The 25008-nt window shown below is 41.9% G+C and overlaps 1 protein-coding gene across 2 annotated transcripts in view; it reads left to right on the forward strand.

The window, feature by feature from the left end:
- Positions 1-25008, forward strand: part of rabgap1l (RAB GTPase activating protein 1-like) — a 181936-nt gene that overhangs the window by 112471 nt on the left and 44457 nt on the right. For both annotated transcript variants that reach the window (XM_055221068.1, XM_033992113.2), the window contains 2 exons: positions 18446-18559; positions 23336-23410. In XM_055221068.1, coding sequence (XP_055077043.1) covers positions 18446-18559; positions 23336-23410 — 189 coding nt within the window. The remainder of the gene's footprint in view (positions 1-18445; positions 18560-23335; positions 23411-25008) is intronic.

Here is a 25008-nt window from a genome sequence, read left to right on the forward strand (position 1 = left end):
TAAACATGAGCCATTCGGTTTGCATTCTTGATCAGAGCTTGACGCCGTGTGCGATGGAGGGAAGTTCCAGGATGTAGTCATCATGGACCAGTATCCCTCAGGTCTAAATATTATATCTTTTGAATAAGCAAAGTTCTTCACAAAATACTGCACATCAGGATGGAATCATTTACCTGAAACGAGAGAAAGGCCCAAATATCAGTTTCAAGTATCAGTATCAACCGTCGACCTGAAATCTCCAGCAGAGGCAGAGAGAGATTTTGCCTAAAAATACACAGTTTTATTTGAACATTTTAGCGCATCGGTCTCAAACTCAAATTAGCCGGGGGCCGCGGGAGGCAGAGTCTGGGTGAGGCTCGGCTTATCAGGTATTTAAATTTTTCTCAAACGTCATCGCTGTTTTCAACATACATGAAGAAATACGCCAATTCTTGTGGATTTTATGGATATACATCGTTATTTGTTGAATCTTTTGCGACAGGAGTACACAGCGCGAGTGACACATGGTAAAGCCACACTAACATTACACTTTCATATTGTCCTGCGGGCCACAAAATATCCTTGAGACCCCTGTTTTAGCGCAAAGAGGTAATGGCACAAAATGTAACTGCACAGCTCGGTTATTGCTGCGTTTCAGACGACTTCATAACTTTCTACAGGCCGATAATATTTAGTCCAGATGTGGGCAGATAAAATGGACATTTGTGTTGTAACGCGGTGAAATGTTGGTCTAGTTATTTATAAAAATGATCAGGTTCAACGTTGGTGAATTTATCTTTTGAGTATTTCATGGTAAAAGTGCAGTGTAATCAATAGGGAAAAGTGGCTCTTGCCCTTGTCATCTGGGAAAATCACCTCAATAGTTTTTTGGTAAACAAGCGTGTGGGTGAGTTTATTATTACATTTGAATGACTTTTATTTAGGGAAATTTACCAATATTGGCCCAAAAATATTGCCCTAAAATTATTACTCCAAAAATATTGCCCCAAAAATGTCACCCTAAAAAATCTCCGCCACGATATCGTCATAAAATATTGTTCCAGAGATATCACCCAAAAAATATTGCCTTAAAAATATCGTAAAAAAAAAATCCTCCCAAAAATATTGCCCTAAAATATCGCTGCCACAATATCGTCATAAAATATTATTCCAGAGATATCACCCTAATAATATTGCCCTAAAATATCACCCTAAAAATATTGCCTTAAAAATATCGTAAAAAAAAAATCCTCCCAAAAATATCGCCCTAAAATATCGCTGCCACAATCTCATAAAATATTGTTCCAAAGATATCACCCTAAAAATATTGCCCTAAAATATCACCCTAAAATATTGCGCCAAAAATATCACGCTAAAATATCGTTTAAAAAAAATCCTCCCAAAAATATTGTCTTAAAATATTGTTACAAAAATGTCACCCTAAAAAATCGCCGCCACGATATCGTCAAAAAATATTGAGAGAGATATCACCCTAAAAATATTGCCCTAAAATATCACACTAAAAATATTGCCTTAAAAATATCGTTTAAAAAAAAATCCTCCCAAAAATATCGCTGCCACAATAATCTCATAAAATATTGTTCCAAAGATATCACCCTAAAAATATCACCCTAAAATATTGCGCCAAAAATATCACGCTAAAATATCGTTAAAAAAAAAATCCTCCCAAAAAAATGTCCTAAAATATTGTTACAAAAATATTGCACTAAAATATTACAAAATTATCGCCCCCAAAAATGCAACCCTAAAATATCGCTGCCACAATATCGTCATAAAATATTATTCCAAAGTTATCACCCTAAAAATATTGCCCTAAAATATCGTTACAGAAATATTGTCCTAAAATATCGTTACAAAAATATTGCACAAAAATATCGTTACAAAAATATTGTCCTAAAATATCGTTACTAAAATATTGCATTAAAATATCGTTGCAAAAATATTGTCCTAAAATATCGTTACAAAAATATTGCACTAAAATATCGTTACAAAATTATCTTCCCAAAAACACCGTCCATCAGTTTCTCTGGATTCTAAAAGTCGCGTCACATGAAAAACTCCACATCCGTCGATCTCGACCTGAAACCCCACGACTTGCTGAAATCAAATCAAAATCCCAGTTTGCGTAAAATCAAGCGGCTGCGTTTCTCTCACAGAAAATCAGGTTTACGTCGCATTTCTGTCGGCTCTAACATAAGCAGTGATTAAACTCGTATGACAAACCCTTCAGCGTCTAATCAGAAATCCTCGTTATCACTATTTCATTTACCCAGCGAGCCGCGTGACAGGCGCCGTACGCTCCGCCCACGCCCCCACACGCTAACCACCTTAAACCTGCTCACATGCCCCCCCCCCCTCCGCGTTTTATTAACACCAATCATGCTAATTAAATCCTTTTTTTTTTGTCTCTTTGATGGATGGGTTTTTGCTTCGTGACATTTTTGCCTCTGAAAAGCAGGACCGGAGAGGATAGTGTCACTATGGAAACCCTAAGCCGCCCAAGCAACCGCAGTTTTTTTTTTTTCCTCCAAGTTTAAAAATAGGACACAATTAAAATGGATGTTTTATAGGCTCTGAAATAGCTGTTCATTATTGATTCATGTGTACGTTGATTTAAAAGGCGAGCTGCTTCCTGGCTCTTCTGGTTCGGCCTCCTGGGGTTTTGCATCGTGTTTAATAAGGAATCTTCAAGGCTAACGACGGCTCTTACGGCTCGTTACGTAACACGCGGCACGCTTAATAGATCAATAATTTAAGGAAATCACACAAAAGCTACGCGGCCTTCTGCCTCCGTGAGTCCCAGTTTCCTCGGTCATGTGTAAAGAAGAAAGAAAGACTCCTGGAAATACTGAAAAAAAGCAGTACATGAAAGGCCTTGAACGCGGATGAACTTTGAAGAACGGGTACAATTATTTGAATAAAAAGAACAAAAACAAATCTACGTGGTTGTGTGATTAAAGCTGATCCATTACACTAATTAGATTTTTATTGTTTTATTTTTAAAGGTCATTTGAAGTTGTATTTGGACTGATTCATGTTTGAGTGTTTTTTAATCGCCATAAAAAAATAGACGCCATTTTGTCGATCTGCCCTCGTTTAATCTCCACTGTGACACGCCCACTGTGACACGCCCACTGCGACACGCCCACTGCGACGGACACGCCCAAACTGTGACACGCCCACTGTGACACGCCCACTGTGACACACCCACTGTGACACGCCCACTGTGACACACCCACTGCGACGTCCGCACTTCCTTCTCCAGTTTTATTTTCTTAATCGTTGATTCTTGTAGGGTTCGGCAGCGTCGCGTCGTCATTTTGGCACAAATTAAAATAATCTGCTGCTGTAGTGCGACGTGCGTCTGTCCATAGGGGGCGCTACAACATGCGGCAAAACTGTTTCTATTATTAAGTCGTTTCAGATGAATATTATGATTTAAAATGTGCAGATTATAACAGACTGATCCACAGGTGACACAGATTATAACTGTAGAGCGACACAAGCACAAAATGATTTACACTAAATCTAAAACTAAAACGACCTTTTATCAGCAGAAACTTTATCAGTTTATATTTTCAAGTTTCCTCTTATTTTCAGTCTGTTTTTGCTCTGCAGCTTCAGTGATACTTTGACTTTTTAGTCCATTCTTCTCTTCCTCGTTATAGGAGCGTTGTTATGGTTACTGTAAGACGGTGGATAATTAATAATTGTTCTGTCTTTGTGTCCTGAGGCAAGACACTTCAGCCGCCTCGTCTAGTGTGTGTGTGTGTGTGTTGGGTGGAGGTGCGTTGTGTGTGTTGGGTGGAGGTGTGTGTGTTTGTGTGTGTTGGGTGGAGTTGTGTGTGTGTGTGTTGGGTGGAGGTGTGTGTGTGTTGGGTGGAGGTGTGTGTATGTGTGTTGGGTGGAGGTGTGTGTATGTGTGTTGGGTGGAGGTGTTGTGGTGCAGACTGGCCTCTCTTCTTAAGATTAAAGTTAAAGTGCACGTTATTGTCCCGTCGGGAAATTTGTCCTCCACATTTGACCCATTCTTCACTGTCAGTGGGTTAATGGACCTGTGAGGAGCAACGAGCTGCAGCTTCAGCCCAAACATGTCAGCAAGAAACTGCATGTTCTGCATGTTCTGCTGTAGGAGCTTTACAAAAAATAAAAAAATAAATTGGGTTGATGGGAGAAACCAGAGTGTCCAGACAAAACCCACACAGACACAGGGAGAACATGCAAACTCCACACAGACACAGGAAGGATGTGCAGACTCTACACAGATACAGAAAGAACGTACAAACTCCACACGCAGGAGACACAGGGAGAACATGCAAACTCCACACAGAGACAGAGAAAACGTGCAAACTCCACACAGACACAGAAACAGACACAGACTCTACACTGACGCTGGAATAATATGCAGACTCCACACAGACACAGAGAGAACATGCAGACTCCACACAGACACAGGAGTGACTGGAGACTTGACTGAAAGTGTCGTACCAGGAGCTCGACCTTGGCAGCTTTTTCTCCGAGGTTTAGAGAGAACATGCAAACTCCACACAGAAAGACCCGGGGGAGTCGAACCCAGAACCTGTGAGGCGTGAGTTTGAGCCACTTCTGTCAGTCCGCCCCAGGGCAGCTGTGACTAAAGTGTAAAGAGACTGACATGAAAGGAACTGTGTAAATCCTATCCATTATTATTACTGTTATTACTATTATTATGATTATGATTATTATTATTTATTATTATTATTATTGTATTATTATTTTTATTATTATTTTATTATTATTTTTTATTATTATTACTTTTATTTTTATTATTATTATTATTATTATTATTATTATTATTATTATTATTATTATCATCATTATTATTATTTTATTATTTTTATTATTATTTTCATTATTATTATTATTACTTTTATTTTTATTATTATCATTATTATTATTTTTATTATTATTATTGTTTTTATTATTATTATTACTTTTATTTTTATTATTATTATTATTTTTATTTTTATTATTACCCTCCATAAGCTGTATTTACCTGCAGTCTCAGTGTAAACCTGTAGGAGGCGCTGTCAGCTGCGACGGGACAGAACTATTATTGATGCAGCTGATATTAAACTGAATGTTCAAATACACAAGAAAAATCTGCAAATAAAAACGTCCCGGTCCAACACCGGTACATTTCTTTCTTTAATATCTCTTTGAAAACAGCATTAGCGTCTCCTCGTCTGATACGGATCACGTTTAGACTCCGGAGTGGATCATAACACGACCGAAGCCGCCGCCGCCGCCGCCGCTCGTTCATCTCTGCCTCTGATTTCACGCTGAACTCTCTCAACTCTCCTCATTGAGATTCCAGAGCCGTCCCGCACTTAAAATGCCACCGCAGCCAAAGCCAGACACATGAATCTGCAATCTGTCCCCTCCACCCTCCACCCGCACCCCCACCCTCACCCCCACCCTCACCCCCACCCTCACCCTCACCTCCACCCTCACCTCCACCCTCCCTCGCTCATGGAACAGTCTTCATTTTAGCCGCCCCCCCGTCTGTACTAAAGAGAAGCTAAACACCTAAAGCCACAGTTCACAGTAGAGACGTACCTGGAGGAGGAGGAGGAGGAGTAAAGGAGGAGGAGGAGGAGGAGGAGGAGGACTTATCTCCAACTGAAAACACCCCATTCCACCTTGTGATGTCATCGTGTGGCGATACAGGAAGTGCTCCGCTGTGTTTTTAAACTCCACACACCTTCATTCATTCTTCATCATTTCAGCTCCTGGAGTTTCACTTTCTGTCCTTTCTCTCCTCTGTCTTTTTCTTCTCTTTTTTATCAGCTACTTTCTTCCTTCTCTTTCTTTTTTATTACTGCCCCTTTCTCTTCCTCTATCACCCTCTCCCTTTCTCTCATTATCCCCCCTTTCCTCTGTCGCCCTCACTCTGTCCTCTTCCATCCCTCTCTCTTTCTTCTTCTCTCTCCCTTTCTCTCTTTCTTTCTCTATCTTTCTCCCCCTCTCTCCTGCTTTCATTTCTTTATCTTTCACTCTCTCATTTCCTCCCTTTCTCCCTCTTTCTTCCTCTCTCGCTTTCTCCTCTTTCTCTCACTCCTTGTCCCTTTCTTGCCCGCTCTCTCTCTCTCTAGTTCTCCCTCTCTTTCTTCCTCTCTCCCCCCTTTCTCCCTTTCTTTATCTTTTTCTCTCTTTCTCTCTCCTGCTCTCTTTATCTTTATCTTTTTCTCCCTCCCTTTCTCTCTCTCTCTCTCTCATCTCTCTTTCTTTCCTCTCTCGTTTTCTCCTCTCTCTTTCTCTCACTCTTTGTCCCTTTCTTGCCCGCTCTCTCTCTCTCTGGTTCTCTCTCTCTCTCTCGTTTTCTCCCTCTTTCTCCCTCTCTTTCACTCTTTTTCTCCCTTTCTCTCACTCTCTCTCCCTCTCTTTCTTCCTCTCTCCCCTTCTCCCTTTCTTTATCTTTTTCTCCCTTTCTCTCTCCTGCTCTCACTTTCTCTTTCTTTCTCTATCTTTCTCTCCCTCTCTCTCCTGCTTTAATTTCTTTGTCTTTCCCTCTCTTTTTCTCCCTCTCTTTCTCCTCTCTCTTTCTCTCACTCCTTGTCCCTTTCCTGCCCGCTCTCTCTATCTCTCTCTGGTTCGCCCTCTCTCTCTCTCGTTTTCTCCCTCTCCCTCTCTTTCTCCCTCTCTTTCTCCCTTTCTCTCTCCCGCTCTCTTTATCTTTCTCTCTCCCTCCCTTTCTCTCTCTCTCTCATCTCTCTTTCTGTTCTGTTCTTTTCTGCAGCTCAGATTTGATCAGAAAAATATCAAAGTTCTGCACTAACAGATAAAAAAACGTAAACATCGACGCCGAAAACGCTGATTCCACGTCACGTATGTTGAAGTCGCTCGAGTGAACATCGTGACAGGCTCCGCCCACTCACCTTCCCCAACTCTCTCTCTGTATCTAACCCCGCCCACCCGCCTCCACCCCCCTCCGGCGTCCCGTCCGCTCCCAAGGACGGGCTCTCGGAGGGGGGGCCGGCCGTTTAATTACCGGGCCCGATGAGGCGGTAATGGATTATGTGCGCGTCCGGGCCAAATGAAGAGAAATGAGTTTGGAGGAGCCAGGTGCGTCGGGAAAAACGGCGGCGAGCGGCTCCGGGGCGCTGAGCCGCGATCGGACGAGAGCGCAGATGTACAGGATACGCTGCGGCGAGGAGGGATTAAAGGAGAACTGCCACTACGAATGAACGAGGAGTGATCCGACATGTCACTTACTCCACTTTCTACAGCTCAAATCTGACAAAAAATACCCCAAATATCACCGTTTTTGCAAAGAAATTGTGCACACGCTACATCCTGAGCGCGAAAAAGTATTGTTCCGTTTTTTTATACGTCGATAAATAATAAATATCGTGAGTTTGGAGCTCGACTCTGACGCGGCGCTGACGTCTGCTCAGGTCCAGGAGGCACAGAGGCAGTTTTTCCCAAAAACTTTAACAAAAATTTTAATATTAAGAGTTCAAAGACATCGCAGAGGCTAACCAGCTACATGCTAACAGCTATGTGCTAACAGCTATGTGCTAACAGCTATGTGCTAACAGCTATGTGCTAACCAGCTACGTGCTAACCAGCCGCGTGCTAACTGATATCCATAACATTGTTTTAAGTCCAAAAAACACATTTAAAACACAACTTTCTGTGAAATGTTTTAATAACTTTGCGGTTTATAAAGTTTCAGAATCAGGTCTTGTGTTCATTAGTTTACACTTTTCTGATTGACCAGACAGAAAACACTCTGTTCCACCGTGTGATGTCATCATGTGGTGAAACAGGAAGTGCTCCGCTGTGTTTTTAAACTCCACACACCTTCATTTATAGAATCATTTGGATCATTTCAGTCCTGGAATAACTGAATTTCTACTGAACCAAAGGTGAAGAGAGCTGTTAACTTGTAAACAACCACTTGGTGACATCACAAGGTGGAACGGAGCATTTTGAGTTTTGGAGGTGGACAACTCCAGGTGTGTTTTTGGGAGGAAACGGCGTCAGAACACGGTTTAAACCTCACAGGAGTCAGTTTAGTGAGATACAGGACGTTTTCACCATAATAAAAACACTTTTCTGTCTTTGTCGAAACCATTTGGTGAGGGTCAAGCCGCTCTGGCCTCTTCTCTGTGGACGAGCAGGGACAGACTCAGTGGCCTCTGCAGTCTGCTCCTCTCCTCCTCCTCTCGTCCTCCTCTCCTCCTCTCCTCCTCCTCCTCCTCCTCCTCCTCCTCCTCCTCCTCCTCCTCTCTGCACATGTTTACTCTGTGGATCAGTTACACAAACCCAGATTCTAACAGAAACTGAAACTAGATTCACATTTGAGTCAAAGGATTCTATTGTAAATTTGGATTTTCCGAACAAAAGTTTTGACCAAATAAAGTCAAATCAAGTTTATTTGTGAAACACATTTGGTACATGAGGTTTTTTTACAGAAGAGAAAGACGTTTAAAATCACAAATCAACAAATCAAAACATAAATAATCATGAAATTAACAGGAGAAAAGTGAAATGTACAGATAAACAGAACTGAGGCTGGAAACACAGTCCTGGTTTAGACCCGGTTTAGACCTGGTTTAGACCTGGTTTAGACCTGGTTTAGACCCGGTTTAGACCTGGTTTAGACCTGGTTTAGACCTGGTTTAGACCTGGTTTAGACCTGGTTTAGTCCTGATTTAGACCTGGTTTAGTCCTGATTTAGACCTGGTTTAGTCCTGATTTAGACCTGGTTTAGTCCTGGTTTAGTCCTGGTTTAGACCCGGTTTAGACCTGGTTTAGACCTGGTTTAGACCTGGTTTAGACCTGGTTTAGACCTGGTTTAGTCCTGGTTTAGTCCTGGTTTAGACCTGGTTTAGTTCTGATTTAGTCCTGATTTAGTCCTGGTTTAGACCTGGTTTAGTCCTGATTTAGACCTGGTTTAGTCCTGGTTTAGACCTGGTTTAGTCCTGGTTTAGTCCTGGTTTAGACCTGCTTTAGTTCTGGTTTAGACCTGGTCTAGTTCTGGTTTAGTCCACGTTTAGTCCTGGTTTAGACCTGGTTTAGTTCTGGTTTAGTCCTGGTTTAGTTCTGGTTTAGTCCTGGTTTAGTCCTGATTTAGACCTGGTTTAGTCCACATTTAGTCCACATTTAGTCCTGGTTTAGTCCTGATTTAGTCCTGGTTTAGACCTGGTTTAGACCTGGTTTAGTCCTGGTTTAGTCCTGGTTTATACCTGGTTTAGACCTGCTTTAGACCTGCTTTAGACCTGGTTTAGTCCTGGTTTAGTCCTGGTTTAGTCCTGGTTTAGTCCTGGTTCAGTCCTGGTTCAGTCCTGGTTTAGTCCTGGTTTATACCTGGTTTAGACCTGCTTTAGACCTGCTTTAGACCTGGTTTAGACCTGGTTTAGTCCTGGTTTAGTCCTGGTTTAGACCTGCTTTAGACCTGCTTTAGACCTGCTTTAGACCTGCTTTAGACCTGGTTTAGTCCTGGTTTAGTCCTGGTTTAGCTTCATAAAATAAACCAAATAAAGGTCTAAATATGTTTCCTGACTCTTAAACCCTCTTCTTCAGTGACATTTGACTTTGCCTTTATAGTTTAGAGTCAAAGTTGTGAATTTTAGTGATAAAACTTTATACAAAATAAACTTTTGTGCTCAGGTCTTTTTTCCTCCACGGCCCCCTGGTGTTGGCGGAGGGTCAGTGCATTTACGGTGTGTCGGCTGAATAAGAAAGGATATTTGCAGTGATGTCTTGCTGAGGTAGTATGTATGTATTTATGTATGTATGTATGTCTTTGGCGTAATGTTCAGCAGTTACCACGGCGACACAGCGCACACATTAGCAAACACTGCCTCAATACGTTTTTTTTAACAGTTCAAATGGCTATAACCTGCACATTTTCTGGAGCCTGCGGACGTCACGGTGCTGTTTAGGTGTTTGATTTTCAACAAAGAAGGTGAGAGCGAAAAACTGTTGGCTAACGCTAGCTAGCTGTGACTGTAAAGTTACGTGTGAGAGACTTGTTTAACAGCGCGAATCGTCTCACCTTTTATTCCAGCTAAATCAGCGCTTTCCGGTCAGATTGCGTTAAAACAAAGCTCAGATTAAAGTCTTAAGAGCTTCAGACAGAGCAGTGCATACAGTTAGCTTCATACGTCCAGGGAATGTCGACGACGTACATGAAAACAAGACGCAAACGGCTAAATAATGACCTAGCAAAGATCGCTAATCCCAAACGCGCAAAACCCTGAACATGGCGTAAAAAAAGACAACTTAAAACAACAAATACTGGTGTAAAAATGAGAGGAACAGTAAAGTTGTGTGTCTGTGTGTGTCTCTGTGTGTGTGTGCGTACAGATTTTCGTCCCCGTAACGTGCTAAATCCCCGCCCGCGCGCGCAGTCTCACATCAGTATAATTTCCGTGGCCTTTCTCTCCTCGTGAGCGCTAACCTTTTCTGTTACAAAATACATTCTTGACATTTCCACAGACCGTCACGGAGTCTGTAAGAGATTTAAACCTCATTTGAGCTCGGAGCGAAACCCAAAACAAATGCAGCAGAAGTGTTGACGTCCCGGTTTATTTGCGTCCACTCCGCTGACCTACGTTTGTGCTTCGGAAACAGAAACGGAGCGGGTTCGACTGGAAACTCGCCGTGTTTATATAAAACAGTAAAACAGCCGTGTCAGTCAAAGCGTGCGTATTTTTAGTACACAAAATATTAGTGACCCGTGAGATAGTTTGAGCCAGGTTTCTAGGCTAAAGGCTACATGCTACAGGCTAAAGGCTACATGCTACAGGCTAAAGGCTACATGCTACAGGCTAAAGGCTAAAGTGAAGCTTGACGTAGAGAAACTACTTTTTTTTTTTAGCTTTCTCCCATGTTATAACGCCATTCCCTCATCAAAAACACGTCTGAAGAGGTTTTAGATGTCATCCATGCATGTTTAACTAATCTAGCGATCTCTCCCGGGCTCTATTCGATCTCTCCTTACGGTTAGCAGTACGTTTCTGTACAAAGCTCCGCCCACAAGCGCTCGTCAACCAAGCTCCCACGCGACTCACGCAGACACAGGGAGAAGATGCAAACTCCACACAAAAAAAAACCCCGGGAGTCGAACCCAGAACCTTCTGACTGCGAGGCGAACGTACGAGACTGAATCTATGTCACGATATTTCAAGGTTATATTAAGTCAGAGTTGCGTATTATTATTCAAAACATTAAATTTACAAATGATAAACGTGATAATCCATGAACTCTTCCCACTGTCACCAAACCTCATCCTGTGTCCGGTCTGACCTTTGACCCTGGAGCGAGGCCCGGGCAGCTCTGGTTCCCTCAACCCTTAACCTCCGGGGGAAAACGAACACGACTCACGCTGCAGACGACTCAGACGCACTGGACCTGAGTTTTACGTCTTAAAAACATAAAAAAAAAACAGCACTAGTTCATTTTAAACAGTTTGCACCAGTCCGAACGTATTCCTGACGTTCCTGAAGCATTCCGAGGATCAGGATTATTTTCCACAATATGCCCGTTTCACCAGTCTTACTTCCTGGCTCACGATGGATAAAAATGCTTTACGGACCGAACGCAGCCTCTTATTTTATATTTGAGAGCTGCTTTTACAATCAGAGCCACGCAAATCTTAAGAAAATAAAAATAAAATAAATATTAACATTAAAATTATCAACAAAAGTAGAAATTTAACAAAAGATTTACAACGGCAACAATTTTCTGAAATGAAATATATATATAAAGGTATAAAAAAAAAAACATCTACTGGTTAGTGGTTATTAGACAATTACTAAAATAATTGCTATGGATATTTTGCGTTGATGTCTATGGCGTAATTTTCAGCAGTTTCCATGGTGACGCAGCACTCACTTTAGCAAACGCAGCCCGATAAGTTGTTAGGAAATCAGTCTGAGCGTTCATGGTCCCGTTTAGCAGCAAAAATGTGAGAGCGACTGACTGAAAAACTGTTGGCTAATGCTAACGCTAATGCTAGCTTGCGACTGTAATGTGATTTGAGAGGGACTCGTTTAACGGCGCATATGGGCTCACCTGTTGTAGTTAAGCAAAGTCAAATCGTGTTGAAAGAAAGCTGAGATTAAAGTCTAACTTGAGTAACAGAGCCTCAGACAGAGCAGTGCCTCCAGTTAGCATCGCACACCCCGGGAATGTCGGCGACTCATTTTAGTGCTCAGCTTTCCACTCATTTTCACCCCTGACCACCATGTAAAGTCTTTTAACTGCGTCTGTTCTGTATTCTCAGTCTAAGAGAGAACAGAGCAGATAAATGGACAGAGCTAACGTGCTAGCCGCCGCGATCCAAACAGGAAGTGAGCGTGGGCGCACTTCCTGCTCCATCGACTCCAATTCACTTTACATTGAAAAGCTGTGTCCCACCTGTGTCTGTCAATCAAGGTATGAACATTAATAACAGACAAATCAGGCGCCGTCTTTCGTCAGCGTCACTCCCACTAGCGTTAGCAACAGGTTTGATTGACAGCGTTGCTAAGCGCCCGCTCTGTGCTAAAACCATTTGCGCAGGTTCAACATCCTCGCTCTGGATTGGTTCTTTAGTTGCTATGACGCTCCTGGTCAGAATCCCAAATATCCAGCTCGTCTCCAAATTAGCCGCTATAACCGCTAGCCTAGATGAGCTTTATTTGACTGATCGCCGTGGGTGACGCCGCGCTCTCTCCGTCCTCGTCTTCGCTCGTCTGTGGGACGCGCACGGGGACAGGTGCCGCGCAGAATTACCTTTATAAAAACACTAAAGCAGCTCGTATTTCCCAAAGTGGTGATCAGCGTTTACACTCCTCCATTAAACATCTGCGCTTCTTCTTCTGCTCTTTTTACACACTCGGCACTAAAGGCCCGCTAATGCCCGCGTTTAGCTAATGCCCGCGTTTGTTTTGTCACCGCAGAAGTTTCGAAAGTCGATATTGTGGCATGTTTTTATTGTGAGCGGACTGTGTTTTGTCATTTTTAAGTTCAGGGTCATAAAGTGTCCAACTGTCACGTCATTCCTCGTTAAAACATTTACGTTTCCAATTAAAGTTTCCAGCTGCGTTTCGTGTTTGGCGGTTGCCGGTGAGATGCTCGCCCCACGTGATGCGTCGGTAACATCAGGACAGTCGTTAGCTGGTCATGGAGGAGAGAGTTTTAGTTCTAGATTTGTCTGCGTGTTCTGTTGAGTTGAGTACCGTATTTTCTGAACTATAAATCACGCTTTTTTTCATAGTTTAGGGCTTCATCTGCTTTCAGAGTGGGCGGAGCTTCATCTACTTTCAGAGTGGGCGGAGCTTCATCTACTTTCAGAGTGGGCGGGGCTTCATCTGCTTTCAGAGTGGGCGGAGCTTCATCTGCTTTCAGAGTGGGCGGAGCTTCGTCTGCTTTCAGAGTGGGCGGAGCTTCATCTAGTTTCAGAGTGGGCGGAGCTTCATCTAGTTTCAGAGTGGGCGGAGCTTCATCTAGTTTCAGAGTGGGCGGAGCTTCATCTGCTTTCAGAGTGGGCGGAGCTTCGTCTTCTTTCAGAGTGGGCCGAGTTGTTGAATTCAGTGGATTTAGTGATCTGGAGTGAGATCCAGAGTAAACCTGTTAGCTTGTTGTTGCTTTAGTTTATTTATCTGATTAACTGTTAATCTTACATCACATGTGTCAAACTCAAGGCCCGGGGGCCAAATGTGGCCCTCCACAACATTTTCTGTGGCCCTCGACAGGGTTAACCCTCTGGTGCACAGCGGTCACTGCAGTGGACAGCGACTAAAACAACTTTCTCTTTAATGCATTGGTTTATGTGGTGGAGCCTCTGGAGTGCTCTCTGCTGCCACACTCCATTGAGATCAATTCAGTAGTCAGTTGGTGTAACTGCAAGTAAATGTCCTCTGATTGTTTTTTCTTATTCAGGCCTAAACGTTGCATCTAAACAGTGTTGAAATTCCCCCAAAAATGTTGAAATGTTTTTCAAAGCATAAAAAGAAACATGTGTTTGTATATTTATAATAGAACACAAGTTAATTCATATTTACAGGCAGTTCACAATGTTGTTTCATGTCCTGAGAAGAAGAAAAACACTTCAGAAAAAAAAAAAAAATCTTGACCAAGGCTTTCGTAATAGCGAGGTGAGAGGGTTAAAAAGGTATGATGGTCTTCACATGTTATTTTATCAAGAGATCTGCCGCTACACAGCCATGTTCTTACATCTATGCAAATTAATATGCAAGATTTGAAACTTGAGGAACAATTTTAAAAAGTAGTTTCATCTGTTTTACATCTGGCCCTTTGAGGACAGTTATTTTGCCGACGTGGCCCTTTGGTGAAAATGTGTTTGACGTCCCTGTTTTACTTTAACAAACCAGACACATATTCAGTTCTAACTGTCCTTTAAAGATAAAATGGCTGTTCTTTTTTTCGGATTTTGTTAAATAAATTTCCCCCCAAAAAATGTGACTTATATTTGTTTTTTCTTCATTATTATGTGTTTTTTGGACTTATACTCCAGAAAATACGGTAATTGAGGGACTGTAAAAGGAGGCGGGGCTTGGTCTTGAGCGAGGACTCCCAGGCAGACTTCCCTCACCCCAGACGCTTCCTCCAGCGCGTTGTCGCTTGTCGTTCCCCTTTGACGATTTACGGCTTCATCACTGAAATGTTTCCGAGACGTCCGGTTCAAAATGGAGGAACTGGTTCTCGCCGGCTCTTTAAAGCTTCACCGTGTGACTTTTCTCGATCTCGTAGCTCCTCTTCAAACCCACTCTCTCAACGAACCCGCTGTTATCCGGATCGTTCCAGCTCCAGCGCCGCCGATCTCCGCTGAACTAAAGCTAAAATGTAGTTGTTAGCTTGAAAACTGAAACGTAACACAACTGCAGGTCTGTTTTTTTGAGGAGGAAACGGCGTTAAAACACGACTTAACGCTCACAAGAGTCCGTTTCTGTTATATCTAAACCCTTTAAACGCGGAGGTTAACGGCGCGGTTAGATTATTAAGTCGTAAATCGTGGAGAAACACTTCGATAAACGGGAGAGGAGCGCGTACTCGTGGGTCTTATTGGACACGCAGTCTGTTACTCAAGCGCACACTTCACTCCGCACACTTTGCTACGATATCACGAGTACTACGATATCTCCAGTACTTTTATGACCCCTCCTGAGTACTGCCGCCTCCGCACTTCGCCGCAGAGCTCCCCCGTTCGTGACAGTTCTGCGCAATCCACCCATTTCACACGTCGCCTTTTTCTTTTCATCCCTGTTTTACATTTTTTTCTGTAGTGTCTCTTCATCAAAAAGTGTCTCTCGTTCGCTGCGTCTCCGTCCACAGTGTCGGGTTTTGCGCTCGTACACGGCGTCGTATTCGCTCTGTGGTGTCGGGCCTGCGCTCACTCTGACAATGAGAGCGCTACTGCCACCTACAGCAGTGGACGTGCAGTTACACTTTATTTATTATATAGGTCTTTATTCTTTATTTTTTTAAAAGGTCTTTACCTCCGCCGTGTGATCTTATCCTCCTGATGTAAAGTAACAGACCAGTCCCACCGTCAGACACGTTCTCTCTCCTCTTTTTTCTCATCTTTTCGTGTACGATTATTTGTTCAAACCTGGAGTTCTCAGAAAACTGTCGTGTTTCAGCACCAAGGACAGCTCCAGACTCCCTTTGTGACTTTTATTACTCATATTTCTACAGGCGGAAAAAACATAAATACATTACTCTTGTTTTTATATATATATATACATAAGATGAGATCAAAATAATTAAAATGCACTGTATTGTTTGCTAATCAGGAAGTGCACGTTGGCATGCTAGTTGTCAATCTCCGTTTTGGCCTCTGAAAGCTGTGAAAAGAGCTTATAAACTCATCATGGTGAATAATGAGGATGTTAATGTGTAAAATGTTGTTTTTTTCACATTTTTAAGACGTTTAATATAAATTCATTCTTCTTAAAGACGCAGTGTCTGATTTTAAAGTCAAATTAAAGTGTCTGTTTAATCTTTCACGTCAGAGTGAGCTGATATTTCTGTGTTTTTGTGATTCATTCTCTGATACTTGAATCTTAATCCAGAACCTCAGCGGCGCCTCTGCTGGACGACCATGGTATTACCAGAGAATTATTATTAAAATATAACCCCATATCAAACCAGGACTAAACCAGGACTAAACCAAGACTAAACCAAGACTAAACCAGGACTAAACCAGGACTGAACCAGGACTGAACCAGGACTGAACCAGGACGGAACCAGGACGGAACCAGGACGGAACCAGGACTGAACCAGGACTGAACCAGGACTAAACCAGGACTAAACCAGGAGTAAACCAGGAGTAAACCAGGACTAAACCAGGACTAAACCAGGACTAGAACGGGACTAGAACAGGACTAGAACAGGACCAAACCGGAACTTAACCAGGACAGGAACATGGCTAAACTGGTCTCAAACCAGGAACCAGAACAGGACTAAACTGGGCTCAATCCAGGACCAGGACTAAACCAGGACTAAACCAGGACCAGACCAGTCCAAAGTCGTGTGAGGACAGTCCATAGTCCTCAATAACGTCGGCGCTAATGGCTGCAGACGTGCGTTCTTCATTCAATCATCTTTGACGTGTTTCCCGTCACCTCGGCTCGGTGGCGCCGCGCTGATGTTGCCATGGCGATTATTTTCCCCGTAAATTTGTTTGTTATCGATGCGTCGAGTCAGAGGAGGTCATAAATCTTTCTTCACTTTTAATTATGCGGCGGATAAATGCCGTTAAACTCTGGCACTGGTCTGTTGTTCTGCAGAGAGAGACTCGATGTGAGGACAAAAAATCCACATTTGGACATTTTTGTAAATTTTATCGAAATAAAGTTTAGACAAATTGCGGCAGAATTTGTATTTTCTTATTTTTTATTTTATTTATTTTTTATTACATCACAAATAACCATGATATTTTTTTATACAATCCTGCTCCAAATCACCACAGTTTTCCAAAGACTACACTGTAAATCAAACAGAGAACTTGCACCTATTGACCAGAGGGGGCGCTGTTGTGTGAATGTCATTATGGTTCTACATTTATGGATTTACACTCACCTGGAGTCACCAAATTCTCATGTGCAGCCTTCCGAATAAACAGATTTGAGTCGACTCTTGCTGATAAACCAGGACTAAACCAGGACTAAACCAGGACTAAACCAGAACTAAACCAGGACCAGACCAGTCCAGACGACAAGATGAGATGTTTGTTTTATTCTAATGTTTATGAGGAGAAAGAAGGAGAGAGAAAGAGAGGAGAGGGAGATGGAGAGTGAGAGTGAAAGAAACACAAGAGTGAGAGACAGAAGGACAATGAGAGAGAGGGAGAAGAAGAAACAGGGAGAAGGAGAATTAAAGAAGAGTGAGAGGGAGACGGAGAGTGAGAGAAAGAGTGAGAGACAAGGAGAGAGAGAAAGAGAAGGAGAGTGAGATGTAGTTGGAGAAGAGGAAAGTGAAGCTCATTTTTTGTAGTTTTGTCCATTTTCTGATGAGTTTATAAATTGTTGATGTGATGAAACGTTCCCTCTGTTCACTGAGATGTTCTGGAGATAGATAAAAGATAAAATACTGGAGTTGTTTCGTTCTGATGTTTATAAGTTGGATTAATTTCTCTGTAAATCCTCGAAGAAGCGGCGATGAGTTTGTTTAAATGAGTCTGTTGTTTTTTGTGACTGGCCTGTTGTATTTTATTTATATTTTATGTGTTTATTTTATTAATGGCGTCCTATAATCTCGTTAAACAGCTCAGACTTTTTGTTTAAGACACAATAATAAAATAAATCAAATCAATCAAAATGTAAGAAAGTAAATAATATTACATTTATACACTGCCCGGCCAAAAAGAAAAAGTCGCCACCAAAAAAAAAAAAAGCTCAAACACTTTAATATTCCGTTGAACCGCCTTTAAAAAAAAAAACGCTCGTACTTTCACTTTTAAACATCGTCCTGAGTTCTGCTGTTGTTTTTCTTCAATTTGATTTCACCAAACATTTAACTGTCACCGATCACGATTTTTTCTGGCCACATTTTTTCCTTGATGGTTCTCCACTGTCCAACCAGTTTTTAATAATGCGTTGGGCATTTTTTAACCGAATTTGAGTCGTTTATGCTTCTCCTCAGACGTTTGAACCTCCTCAAACACACAAACATCTTTTCCACGACCACGACATGGTTGTTTAAGAAATGAGAAGTGACTCTTTGCACTCTCTTTGTTTAGTTAAATCCAGTTTGTGTCTTTTTTTTTTGGCCTCTGTGGTGACGTCACACTCACTTAACTCACTCCTTTACACCGTCAGTCTGGGGTCAGGGGGTGGAGTCTCTGGTTCCACAACGACATGATGTGTTCAGCTCAATGTGACTGAAACTGAAACTGAAACTGAAACCACATGTTGAAGAGATTTTCAGTTTGTGTTTTGTGTTGCAGGACTCGGCTCAGGAGAGTGTGATCACCCGGGACATCCACAGAACGTTCCCCGCTCACGATTATTTCAAAGACTCAGACGGAGACGGACAGGACTCCCTCTACAAGATCTGCAAGGTCAGGACACGTCTGCTGAGTGAGAGAGTGTGCGAGAGGGTGCGAGAGAGTGCCAGAGTGTACGAGAGTGTACGAGAGTGTACGAGAGTGTACGAGAGGGTGCGAGAGGGTGCGAGAGTGTGCGAGAGTGTGCGAGTGCGTACGAGAGGGTGCGAGAGTGTGCGGGCGCGTGCGAGAGTGTACAAGAGTGTAAAAGCGCGTGCGAGAGTGTGAGTGTGTGCGAGAGCATACGAGAGTGTGCGAGAGTGTGAGCGTGTGCAAGAGTGTACAAGCGTGTGCGAGAGTGTACGAGTACGTGCGAGAGTGCTGGCGTGTGCGAGAGTGTGATTTTGATTTGATTGTGATTAAACTTAAAGCTGGAGTTTGAAAAAGCAAGAGAAAAGGAGTGAGAGGGAGAAGAAGAGAAGGGGAAGAGAGTGAGAGAGAGATGGAGTGAGTGAGAAGGAGAGATAAACAGTAAACGAACAAAGGCACATAACCCTGAGTACATAATTATTTTTCAAGGGCAAAAACTAAACTTGTCTGAAAAGAGTCATTTAAATTTTTATTTCATTGTGATAAACTCTGAACTCTTTTTGGAACGTAGAATAAAAGAAAGATAAAAGTATTTCAACCATGAACCGAACAAAAGAGGGATTTGTTTTCAAGGTAAAAAGGTGATTTGGTTTTTTAACTTAGAGACGTCGTATCGGATTTAGAGCTTCGTAAAAACCTGAAAAACAAGGAAAAGAGCCGAGAGGAAAAGAGCCGAGAGGAAAAGAGCTGAGAGGAAAAGAGCCGGGAGGAAAAGAGCCGAGAGGAAAAGAGCCGAGAGGAAAAGAGCCGGGAGGAAAAGAGCCGAGAGGAAAAGAGCCGGGAGGAAAAGAGCCGGGAGGAAAAGAGCCGGTCTCTGTCGTTTCTGATTTGTTAAAACTCTAAAGCCTCAGTTTAATCTCTCCTTCAAACTCAGAGAGAATAAACAACAACAACCTGAAACAAAACACTGAAACACTAAAGGTCTGCTCCTGTCTGCACAGAAGAACGACAAGAGAGAGAGAGGGATGAGGAGGGAGTGAGAGAGAGAATGATGAGGACAGAGGGGAAGAAAGGGAGTGAGGGAGGGAGGAGAGTGAGAGAGAGAAGGGGAGAGAGAGGGAGAGAGAAGGAGAGTGAGAGTGGGAGAAGGAGAAGAGTGTTAGAGAAGGGTACAGAGAGAGGGAGGGAGAGAGGAGAACGACAGAAAGGGTGTAAGAGGGAGGGGGGAGGGGGAGAGAGAAGGAGAGAGAGGGATGAGGACAGAGGGAGAGTGAAGGGGAGAGAGACACAGGAGAGTGAGAGAGAGAATGGGGAATGAAGGAGATAAAGAGGGAGACAGAGTGAGAGAAGGTGAATCATTTCAGTTTGACTCAAACACATTTATAAAAAAAAAAAAAAGTTCCAAATTACAAAATTGCAGCATCATTTTAAGTGATTGTTCAAATTATATTCCTCCAATTTTCCAAAACAAACATATATAAATGTTTTTTAAAGGTTTCGTCTCCAGTTTGTGTTGTATAAAATCACACAGTGGCACTTTATAGTAACTACACCTTAATTAAACTTAATAAAACATGAAGAAAGACTTAACTCATATTGAACAAAGGAAACGCTTCATTAAAGGGGCTGTATAGGGGGAGCGTCTTTAAACGTGTTGGAAAATGGATAAATGTTTGATTTTTTTTTCACGTTTAGCCGCTGTCACCATCTAATGCACGAAGTAAAGAGAATTATGTGAAAATGCAAAGGTCCAGGAGCTTTAACCCTCTGGTCACAGTGGTCACTGCAGTGGACAGATACTAAAACATATCAGCCTCTGGAGTGCTCTCTGCTGCCACACTCCATTGAGGTTCATTCAGTGGTCAGTCGGTGTAACTGCAAGTAAATTTCCTTGGTTTTTTTTATTGTTTTTCTTATTCAGGCCTAAACGTTGCATCTAAACAGTGTTGAAATTTCCCAAAAAATTGTTGAAATGTTTTTCAAAGCATAAAAAGAAACATGTGTTTGTATATTTACAATAGAACACAAGTGGATTCATTTTTACAGGCAGTTCACAATGTTGTTTCATGTCCTGAGAAGAAGAAAAACACTTCAGAAAAAAAATCTTGACCAATGCTTTTCATAATTCACGCATCAGAGGGTTAAAGGAGCAGTCGGACCCTGTGTTTTCAGACGGACTTGAGCTCTTTTGTATTTACAGTGAGCGGGGCGCGCTTTGGGACGGCCTGTCAGGGAGGGTTAGCGTCTGCACTGGAGCCGCATGATCCGTCTATATGTAAATCAGGTAGACGCAGATCAGGTAGAAGCTCCGCGGATCGGACCTGGGGCTGGGAGAGGAGCAAAATGGACTCGTGTGAGCGTTAAGTCGTGTTATTTCTCCTCAAAAAAAGACCTGGAGTTGTGTTTTGTTTCATTCACGTGTTTGAGTCACACTTTATTATTCATCTGTTACATCTCCAAAGCTCAAAACGCTCTGTTCCACCTTGTGATGTCATAGTTTAACAGGGAATATTATGGAGGCGCAGGGCCCGGGTGCAATAAGCCTCACGTGGGCCCCCCTGTAAAACAAATGAATAGAAAGAGAGAGAGAGGAGAATAAGAGGAGGGAAGGCAAGAGGAGAGTGAGAGAAGGAGAAGTGTGAGAGAGAGAAGGGGAGAGAGGAAGGGGGGGAGTAAGAGAGAGAGAGAGAGGGTGATGAGGGCAGAGAGGAAGGGGAAGAGAAAGGGACTGAGGGAGGGGGAGAGTGAGAGAGAGGGAGGAAGGGAGAGAGGGGGGAGAAGGCGCGAGGAAAGTGAGAGAAGGAGAAGTGTGAGAGAGAAGGGGACAGAAACAGGGAGGGAGAGGGAGAGGAGAACGACAGAAAGGGTGTAAGAGGGAGGGGGAGAGTGAGAGAGAGGGGGGGAGAAGGCGTGAGGAGAGTGAGAGAAGGAGAAGACTGTGAGAGAGAAGGGGACAGAGAGAGGGATGGAGAGAGAGGAGAACAACAGAAAGGGTGTAAGAGGGAGGGGGTTGAGGGGGAGAGAAAAGGAGAGAGAGGGATGAGGACAGAGGGAGAGTGAAGGGGAGAGAGACACAGGAGAGTGAGAGAGAAGGTGAATCATTTCACTTTGACTCAAACACATTTATAAAAAAAAAAAGTTCCAAATTACAAAATTGCAGCATCATTTTAAGTGATTGTTCAAATTATATTCCTCCAATTTTCCAAAACAAACATATATAAATTATTGTTTTTTTAAAGGTACTGGGCCGTCGACAGAAATTTGGGGGCCCGGGTGCAATAAGCCTCACGTGGGGCCCCCTGTAAAACAAATTAATAGGAAGAACAACAGACCCGTTTGTCCCCCCCGTCGACTCGCCTGTGGATAAGTCGTTTTTTTCTGCACACTTCGGCGATTATCTTTGTTGCCGATTATCTAAAATGTCCCACGACCGATTATCGTCGACCATTTTTCTCACGATAAACGATATTTGTGTTTATTGTCCCGCCCTGAACCGCAAGCAGCACGTTGCGCGGAGGTTTCTACTGATAAAAAAATAAAATCCAAACGTCTCCTCGAGGTTTAAAGGGCGAAAGGATCACGTATCAATGAGTCCGTCTCGTCGTCGTCACTTATAAATACGTTTATAAAAAGTGAACAGCGATGGGTTTAAATTATGAAACAAAGAGCTGAGTGAAAGGGTGAATCTGAACGTTTAGAGTCTGAAGTCTGCGTTACGGATCCGATGAAATACGATAATATTGTTAATCGCGATAAAAAAAGATCCGCAATTAATCGTTTGTGGCGTTTTTTAATAATCGTGATCATCGCACACGACTGTAATCGACTCAACGGCACCACACTGACTCATGTTTCCGGTTTCAGTGCAGTGTTTAGACGTAGTTCTGGTGTTTGTCCACAAGGGGGCAGATCTCATTTCTAAAAGATACGACTCGGAGGGAAAACGCGAAAAACGTACACGAGCGACAACTTACAGACACACATTTACGACACAAACGTCCAAACTTAAGCTGAAAATGTCCATCACAAATAACACACCATGAGAAATAAACTATCGACTGTAGTTTGTGTTGTGTCGCTAGGTTAGCACTAGCCTAACAGCGTTTTGCACAGGTGTTAGCACAGTTTGCTAACAGTGGCGCAGGGTTTTACAACATCGTGAAATAATCTGAATAACTACAACTTTCTGGGACCTGGAAACACATTTTGGGTTTTCTCGGCCACAATACAATTTTTTTTTTCTCTGCAAGGTCCTCGTGTCACATGTGAGGACGTTATACTGTCTCGGCTTAATAAATATCGTGATAATATCGTTAACCGCAATTATTTTGGTCTCAGTAATTGTGAGTCTAAATTTTAATATCGTCCAGTCCGTAGTCTGCAGGTAAACGTCTGGGTCAGGACCTGAGTTGGAGGATTTGACTTGGTTGATGGAGGAAACTCACTCAGACACAGGAAGAACGTGCAAATTCCACACACAAAGGCCCGGGAATCAAACCGGGCCCCCAGATTTCTGTGGACGGGCCTGTGTCATACTCCCAAATGGCTTTTCCCTGTTGATTACTTTGTACTTTAGTATAAAATATCCAAAAAGTTCTTTCACACGTGTTGAACCGGATCATTTCTTGTGGTGACTGGAGCCTTCGACTTCAGCGTTTTACCGTTTTTAATTTGATTTAATTTGATTTTCCTGTAAAATGATGTGACGTCATCTCAAACCGTCCTAACACTGACCCCGTGTCCCCCCCGTCTGCTCCTCAGGCCTATTCTGTGTACGACGAGGAGATCGGATACTGCCAGGGACAGTCCTTTCTGGCTGCGGTGCTGCTGCTCCATGTGAGTACAACGTTTTATTCAGAAAATATTAAAGTTTTTATGGGGAACATTTAAAACAACAAGTTTAACACAGAGCAGCAACATGTAAAGCAAATATAAGGAACATTTACAGCAGAAGAAAACAACAGAAGAAACGACAAACAAGAAAACAACATGAAAATGTACTGTATATACTGTATATACTGTGTATACTGTGTATACAGTATATACAGTATACACAGTATGTGCAGTATATACTGTATATACTGTATGTACTGTATATACTGTATGTACTGTGTATACAGTATATATAGTATACACAGTACATACAGTATATACAGTATACACAGTACATACAGTATATACAGTATACGCAGTATGTACAGTATATACTGTATATACTGTATGTACTGTGTATACTGTATATACTGTATATACTGTATGTACTGTGTATACTGTATATACTGTATATACTGTATGTACTGTGTATACTGTGTATACTGTGTATACTGTATATACTGTATATACTGTATGTACTGTGTATACTGTATGTACTGTGTATACAGTATATATAGTATACACAGTACATACAGTATATACAGTATACACAGTACATACAGTATATACAGTATACGCAGTATGTACAGTATATACTGTATATACTGTATGTACTGTGTATACTGTATATACTGTATATACTGTATGTACTGTGTATACTGTATATACTGTATATACTGTATGTACTGTGTATACTGTGTATACTGTGTATACTGTATATACTGTATGTACTGTGTATACTGTATATACTGTATATACTGTATGTACTGTGTATACTGTGTATACTGTATATACTGTATATACTGTATATACTGTATGTACTGTGTATACTGTATATACTGTATATACTGTATGTACTGTGTATACTGTATATACTGTATATACTGTATGTACTGTGTATACTGTGTATACTGTGTATACTGTATATACTGTATGTACTGTGTATACTGTATATACTGTATATACTGTATGTACTGTGTATACTGTGTATACTGTATATACTGTATATACTGTATATACTGTATGTACTGTGTATACTGTATATACTGTATATACTGTGTATACTGTGTATACTGTATATACTGTATATACTGTATGTACTGTGTATACTGTATATACTGTATATACTGTGTATACTGTATATACTGTATATACTGTATATACTGTATGTACTGTGTATACTGTATATACTGTATATACTGTGTATACTGTGTATACTGTATATACTGTATATACTGTATGTACTGTGTATACTGTATATACTGTATATACTGTATGTACTGTGTATACTGTGTATACTGTATATACTGTATGTACTGTGTATACTGTATATACTGTGTATACTGTGTATACTGTATATACTGTATATACTGTATGTACTGTGTATACTGTATATACTGTATGTACTGTGTATACTGTGTATACTGTATATACTGTATATACTGTATATACTGTATGTACTGTGTATACTGTATATACAGTATATACTGTATGTACTGTGTATACTGTGTATACTGTGTATACTGTATATACTGTATATACTGTATGTACTGTGTATACTG

The sequence above is a fragment of the Periophthalmus magnuspinnatus genome, chromosome 4 (genome assembly GCF_009829125.3).
Source record: "Periophthalmus magnuspinnatus isolate fPerMag1 chromosome 4, fPerMag1.2.pri, whole genome shotgun sequence".
Lineage (NCBI taxonomy): Eukaryota > Metazoa > Chordata > Actinopteri > Gobiiformes > Gobiidae > Periophthalmus > Periophthalmus magnuspinnatus.